The 8,168-nt window shown below is 35.9% G+C and overlaps 1 protein-coding gene across 1 annotated transcript; it reads right to left on the bottom strand.

Moving 5' to 3' along the window:
* Positions 1-550: 550 nt before the first annotated feature.
* Positions 551-7,101, bottom strand: PDCL2 (phosducin like 2). The gene is given in 9 exon segments (XM_009959217.2): positions 551-711; positions 1,060-1,217; positions 1,219-1,266; positions 2,905-2,974; positions 2,977-3,047; positions 5,437-5,453; positions 5,456-5,529; positions 6,015-6,135; positions 7,066-7,101. Coding segments are annotated over 9 exon segments (756 nt in total).
* Positions 7,102-8,168: the final 1,067 nt, after the last annotated feature.

Here is an 8,168-nt window from a genome sequence, read left to right as displayed (position 1 = left end):
GAACAACTGATCCAACTGTCAGTATTCTAAAATAGTGGGAAGATGATTTTTGACACCGGAGAAAATTCTTGGCACCTGTCAAACAAATGGAACTGTTACGCAATGGATTTGGGGCCAAATCCTGATTTTATATTACTATACACACCATCGTCTTTGAGTCACCTTTTCAATGGGGGGAACTGTGAAGGCACTTGGCAGAGCATAGTTCCACTGCAGTCATTTCACTGAGAATTAAAAGAGTATCTTGCAGCCCTCCTGGAAAAAAGGAGGAAGAAGGTATGGATTAGAGGCCACCAGCTAATACCCTCCCCTTCTCATTCCATTTAGGCTGATTTTATATGAAATGGAGAATCCAGACTCTCAGTGTCAATGACAGTCATCTATATGTATCTAAAGGTAAGTATGCCTTTCATTTACTACATCAATTTTCTTCCACAAATCAAAAAATATAAAAGTGAAAATTTTTTAACTGTTTCAGGCTTACCAAGGGAGTAAAAAACTGTATATGATCTAATTTATGTCAGAACAGATGATCTGCATTAAAATTTTCTCAGGTAATCCATGGTTTCATCACATCACTGCTTTTTGTTTTGGTGTCTTCATGAGCAGAAATATTTTGCACCGACAGTGTCATCATACTCAACTCCTTTCTGAGGTTTCCTTCTAAGTCAGTGTCTATTGCTCCAACTTCTGCTAGTTTCCATTCGAGCTCTGTAAAAACAAATTACAATTTGTTCTGATAATTGCAATAAATTCTCACTTAAGAGGAAAAGGACTTTTATTAAAGACCAGGATCCATCCCGACAACAAAAAACAGAGCCATCCTTGTGACCACCCAGCTTTATCTCAGTAAAATATCTAACTGTGAAATTGCAAAATACCCATGCTTACCCGATATTCTTGCCACGGAATTAAATAAATCTTTGCTTTTTGTAGCCTTTTTTTCTACAAAAATAATCAAAAATCTTTTCCACCTTTCAGTAGTGATCTTTAGATCTGATGGTTACAAACAATGTAAAATTTTCTATAACATGAATTACTTAAAAATATTTCTCATACATTCCACTTTAAGATATATTCCCCCACATTCAGCTACTCCAGTGAACCTGCTTTTCATTTCACCAGTTTTACATAGGAGTATTGTGGGTAAACATTTGTCATGGTAATTGGGAATGCAGCTGTTTACAATGGCTTTGAGAAACTTGACTTCTGGAAACTCTGGCTAGCAGGCCGAGATGTTTGTTAACCAGTAAACACTTTGGGATGCTAGAAAAGAATAAGAAAGTATGATGACACTTCCAGTGTAAATAATTTGTAAAATAACTACAGTTATTAAAAATAAAGCCTTTGAAGAATAAATGTATCTCTTCCTATAGTTTGCTCCTATTTTAATTTGTTATAAGAATTGCATCACAAGTTTTATTGAGCTGCCTCTGACATCATTGGGATTTAAAGAGCTGTACAAGTAAAAATACCTAATAGGCGCAGTCTATAAATAAAATATGTCAGTAAAGCTATCAGACTTCAGGCATTGTGCCTCAATTTTGTTCTCCACTAAGATTTTAAAGCTCGTTTTGTCCATTTATTGTAGTTTAAATGATATTTTTTAACCTGTAATATACTTTTTACTTTAATTTATTTGAACTGGCTTTCAGTTTAACATTGAATTACTTCTTCATTCTTTTAGTAAAATGTAATGTCAGGGAAACCTTTGTATAGCCATACTGCCACCATAGGCCTGGTCATTACTTTCATTGCTACTATTTGCAATACAATCACTATATAAACCTCAGAAAAAAACCCTAAAACACCCACAAAAAAACAACGGTCGGGTTTTTTTTTTTGTTCCCGTCCAGCCCATCAGCCTTTTAGAAACATGGATCTTTGTTGTAACCGACTGAAGTTAAAGCAGCCGGTTTAGCCTATGGACCCTCAATGAGTTCCAGCAGCACCCTCTCGCGGCCCACGACAGGTTTGTTACTAGCCGTAGGAGACGGGAGATCTCGGATTCATTCCTAAGGAATTAGGAGTTTCCTCACAGGCTCGTATTTATGCAACGGTACAGTACAGAATTGGTTCTCCAGTAAGCAAAACCAATGAAAAGCAAGAGAAGTTGCTATTTTCTTTCTTCAGACCTGTAAACTTAAATTACTGTAATTTGAACAATTTGATTTAATTTGTCCTATTCCTATTGCTCCTGGAAGTAACACCAAATTTCTCAAAATTGAGAAGAATCAAAGCAGCTTCCTCCCAACAGGCTTAAAAAGAAGGAAAGCAGAAAGCTGGTCTGAATCTAAAAAATGCATTCAATATTCCATACTAATTCTCAGTGCTTTTGAAAAACATCTAGTAAGAGTTGCTAACATATGCTGAACTAATCATGGGAGTCCTTTGACATTTCTGCTGGATCCTGTCACAACTTCTGCTACCATTACAGAATTTACGGGGGAACCAACAAACTAACAAATTCCCTAGTGTCCTCGGTTTTCATAGCTGAGACTTTTCCTGTCAGACTTTTGATTTGTTCAAGTCAAAGGGGAAATAAAGGTAGAATCACCCTGTTAGAGCACTCCTGCTGAGAAATGAACCTGCAAACGAACCTTCCTTAACACAGGGAACACCACTTTCTCAGCAAAATTCAGAAATCTCAGTGAGATTAAGTACGTGGTGGTAAGCACACACAGCAAAAGAAATAATTCATATAATTGAACAAAATTCAAGTGATTAACTATCATAAAGTGAATTAACAAATCAAGCAGGTCCCATGCTCTATGATTCCATTGCCTCCAAACAATTGCTATTTCATTAGTCTATTGTATTTAATTTTTCTTGGTATTGCTTTTTAATTACCATCTCAATTTTCTGTATTGAAGTATCCCACATCTCAAACAAGAATGCAATTACCTTGACCAATAAAGATGAATTATGACCCAAACATCCTCTGGAGTGTTTGTAACTTCCTTTACATACTGCCTCCACAATTTTCCCTTAGCTCCCCATACTTTTGCCTCCTCTGAAGACATTTCCATTCTCGAAAGCGTTGCTGCCTAATTAAAAACTAATAATAACAATAAGCATCTTTGGAACATTTTAAATTCATTCTAAAATATTATCTAGTGCATTTCTCTCAATTACTTTAAAAATGCGTTGAGTACCCCTTCAGCTCAAGGTCTTCTAACATATTTTCAGAGCTAGAAAGGCTTCTATGCTAATCTTTATTCAACAAGATAACATTAAAGTGTGTTTTCTTAGTTCATCAGTTTCAGATTTGGGAAACCTGAGTAACAAACATGTTGCACAAGGGTTTATCATTTGAGAAAAAGCAAGAAAAAAAATAAAGCAGATACTAATTGTTTTTATGATTCTAAAAATAAGATTAGTTTGAAGAAGAACTACCAGTACTTCTACTAATATTTATCAGACAATTTAAAAATAATTAATGAAAATTGGAATATAAAACCAGTAGATGGCAGTCTTCAGCTATGAAAATACTTGCAAGGTAGAAAAGGAAAACGCCTTCCTGAGATTTGTTGAACTAAAAGCAGCTACTAATTTTACTAACTGAAAGACACTATAGAAGTGCCTTTTCCAAAAAAAGATTAAATAATATATGTGCAAATTTATTCTACTCTAGCAACAATGCATGATAATTTAGGTTCACAACTTCTGTGAATTATTATCTTCCTATGAGAATACAGCACTAGATACAGTGTTGGCACTAGAATTATTTTAGTCATTTTAACAATGCAAAAGCAGTAAGCGCAGGTAGAATCTAGTCAGAGGAAATATTTTGATTACATTAGCCGTACAAGATGCCAAAGTTTTCTGAATCTGAATTCATAAAACATTGACTCTGCATGGTATTCTAAGTAAAATGATGGGTGTACTCCTACAGTTATGCCTAGGAACAGTATGTGGTATATCACAGAATTAGGCAATCACAGCATGGCTGAGGTTGGATGGCACCTCTGGAGGTTATCTGATTCAACCCCCCTGCTCGAGCAGGGTCAGCCTTGAGCAGGCTGCCCAGCAACGTGTCCAGACGGCTTCTGAAGATCTCTGAGGATGGAGACTCCACAACCTCCCTGGGCAACCTGTGCCAGTGTTCAGCCACCCTCACAGTAAAAAAGGGTGTCCTGATGTTCAGAGGGAACCTCCTGTGTTTCAGTTTGTGCCCTCTGCCTCTGGTCCTGTCTCTGGGCACCACTGGAAACAGCCTGGCTCTGTCTGCTTTATACCCTCCAATCAGACATTTATAGACATTGATTAATCTCCCCTGAGCCTTCCTTCAATATAAACTTCAAATGAAGAATTTCATGAAGTAAGAAACAGAAAAGCCACTAAAATTGATCTTGGATAAGAAACAGAATAAACACAATAGTTGTGTATTAGGGGTCCACAGCTGATTTAATAAATGTCTTTCAAAAATACACAAGTTTAGCAGCTACCACCATTCCAGCATAGAAACTGCAGTGTATGACATACTGAAACTGTAATTCATAATAAAGTTTACATTGCATTTTTATTTCAGTAATATATTTAGAAAGACTACTGTACCAGAAATGAGTGCTATCCAAAAGGCAAAGATGTATTTTGCTCATAATACTCCAATTAATTATTTAATTATCAATTAAAAATACTAAACCGTTTAATTCCAGCACTGAAAGAGTTTTTGTCTTTAATGGCACGCCATCCTGCTATAGGTGGCACGCACTCCATACGCACAAACTCAGCATCTTTGACAAAGTTGGGGCCATGTATGTTGCGACCTTGTTTTTCCTAACATTTTTGTGCAAGGTGATAGAAAAGGGATACCTGCAACCAACTGTCCATTTCTTCCTGGCTTGGAATCCACAGAAAACACCATCTGGAAGAGAAGAGAGAAAACGGGATACAGAACTTCTTTCTTTGAACATTAATCATCATTGCTCTAACCCCTAAAGACTGGCAGAAAGTATCTTCCGAGTGGCAGGGTGCGGGGTACAGTTTCATCAGGCAAACAGAGAATGAACCCTACTTGTGTAAGTTGGATAAATGTTGAGTATACAACACTTCAAACATACACCACCTCTAAACATAACAGGAGCACAATCTATCTTCATCTGAACTGAAGATGTGTAACAGTGGTTACCCCTGTGGCCCATTCTATACTTTTTCTTTTAAATATCCAGCTTCCAGACAAAATAATTTTGTTCTAACAAAACTTCGAAGTAAAACACGGTGTAAACTGCTTCTCTTTGCCACTGGTAACGAGGAAGAAGTAGGACAGCGACATGAGTGCTGTCTATCTGCTGGCAAAGGAGCAGAAGGTGAAAAAAGGCAGTTGTGTCAGCAGACATTACTATTCAAAGGATTCTGAGTTTATTTTTCAGGAGCATGTACATGTACAATAGTGACACGTGCACTGTTAATCTGGATACAAATAACTTAGCATACCTGTACATTTCAATAGCTTTTCTATATCAGCCTCATCAAAGTAATCTTCAGCTTCCTTTAACTCCTCAAGATTCATTCTTTCATATGGCTTCACTAGAAACAACAAACAAAATTTAATCAGCTTTTGTTCTCCAAAGTGTCTGTAAACATTTTAAAAGTATGATAAGTATTGCACAGGCATGGAACTAATGCAAGAAAAAGATGTACTAATTTCAGAAATTAGTCGATTTTGGCATAACGCTGGGTAAGAGAGAGAGGAAAAAATGAAATTTATTTAACTATAACTATACAGGAAAATACAGAAATACAGGGGTGTATCAGTACCAATTGTTCAGAATGTGAATCTTGCTTATACTGACTAGTTCCTTTATGAAATTATGAAAATTACTTATCTGTACATGTTACATGCCTTAATGTTTGTCAATAACTGTGTTTAATTCAGAATCCTTTCTAAATTAACCAAGTGAAAATAATTAAAATTAAAATATAATTATTGTTATATTTTCAATCATTATTGAAAATACCCTCACTTTTCAAATTTTGTTATACTAATGGCATGTATTTTTAATTATACTTGCCTTCTGCTTCTTTCTGCAAGTGCAAAACCATTTTTTCAATTTCATTTTTTGTTTTTTCTTTTGGAGGAAGAATTCCAAAATGTCTCAGTATGTCATTCCATTCAGTATCTTCACCTGGATCCTGTGTTAATATTATGAAACAAAACTAAATCAACAAATCAGTTTTGTGTGCCCTTTTTTAAACCGAAACAAGCCCTTTTTCATTTTGGCACATATTCAGGATGTAACAAAAGGAAACCATTAGAGGCTGCAATACCTTCATGGACCATTCTCTGTCGTGAATTTTCATTTGTCATTTTTCACTTCTGAACAGAAAACAGCAAGAAAATAAGAGAGAAAGAAAATTCAAAACGTAAGTATAGATAAAATAATCAGTCTCCAAAATATCAGCTAAAAAATTGTCTAAAGGACATAGGGAAACCTACTCCAGCAACTCAAAACTATACATTGGTTACTCTAATACACTTAAAGAAATACAGCCTTATACAGACAAGATTTTTGTATCAGTACTTTTATGTTACTACTAAGAATAAGGTATTGACACCGTGAATAAATATGTAAAAGCATGCCTAGAATCCCAAGAAAAAGACCTTCTTATTTTAAATGAATGATTAATATTAATGTGTCAACATAAGCTACTTCATACACTACATTTATAACACAGGACTTCTGTAGGTGTTAAGTCTATTTTTGTGGTAATGTTAATTAAATGGTTAAGATAAAGGAACTCCATGTCATTCATAAGACTGCATTTCTACTGAAACTATCACCTTAAAAGAATCTGTTTCTTGTAACTGGACTGCTGTTGGAATGGTAGAATAGCAACACATTGGGAGGCCTTGAACATGGATTAGAAGTAGCAAAGCAGATTTTAAAACCGGTTGTTAATCAAAAAGTGTGGTATTTTTGGCCCTGAAACAATGATGTGTTTGAAAACTTCGATAAAGAAATCTCTGTATAAATACATGCACATCAGAAATATTCAGTGATATTCATAATTCCATAACAATGAAGCATCAAATGAACAAAAAGTACGTTACAAAAATTTTACCTGAGACATCCAGGATTTCAATTGGATTACTACCATGCCCATGAGCACTACATCAGCCTTTCCAGCTGCCAGCTACCTCATTTTTGTTCAACAAGGCTCTTGTACAGAATTTAGCATGAGTGAAACGAATTCCAGTGAAGATCAATTGTGACACATGCCTCAAGGAATTTCACAAAGGTAAAAGAACTGCACTGCATTTTAGATGAAAATATACTTGGGAAATCCACAAAAAGAGTAGATAAAATCATGGCATCACTCACAAGGATGTTAAGTACAGTGGGTTTGCAAGAAGACTCTTACCTCTGCCAGTTTCTCTGGCATGAGGAAGGAAGCTGGGCTTGGCAGGGTTTGGAGTGGAAAGGAAGTGGCAGTAGTTCATGACAGTGCCTCCAATGCTTCTATTGCATGGGCTCAGCAGTCTGCAGGCGAGGGCACTGCTACCAATATTCACTACCAGTGGAGCTCTCTGGCTTTGCGAATGTCTAGTGCCCTATTGCCAAGATAAAGAAGAGATTTCATACCCGAATACTTTAACTGATTCCTTCTGCAAAGCTCCAATATTCCGATTTTGGACTAGAGATGACAACTCCACTGTAAATAACTATAATATTTGGAAAATTGTTTTCTGTAACATTCTACTGCTAAGAACATGGTTATTTCATCACCAAGTCTTTAAAAAATACTAGCAAACTAACTTTATCCACATATGAAAACATCGATAAGGAATCAAGAGTAAGTGATGTTTTCTCCTTCTTTGATCGAAAAGTAATGGATACAATCCATTGGAAAAAATAAAAGAGAAGCTCCATATATAACCTAATGAATTAGATGGTCACTAATGGCTCTGGAATAGGAAAAACCCAAATCAAGATTTTGCTATAGTGTAATTCCTCAGGGTTTATTTACACAAAAAAATCTTACACTCAGTCTTACTCTAAGTTCTCACCCCTTCACCAAAGCAGAATTTTGATTTAGGTACAGCCAGGGTATCAAAAAATCCACAGAACTTAAGAGGACTGTTCCTCCAAGGGAATCACTGAAGAATCAAGAGTAACACACGTGCACTTTGGTCTCCACATAAGTGTATGATTTCCCCACTTCAC

The sequence above is a fragment of the Leptosomus discolor genome, chromosome 4 (assembly GCF_034619465.1).
Source record: "Leptosomus discolor isolate bLepDis1 chromosome 4, bLepDis1.hap2, whole genome shotgun sequence".
Taxonomy (NCBI): domain Eukaryota; kingdom Metazoa; phylum Chordata; class Aves; order Leptosomiformes; family Leptosomidae; genus Leptosomus; species Leptosomus discolor.
Note: the sequence above shows the minus strand (reverse complement) of the source record. Positions and strands in the feature narration are given on the sequence as shown.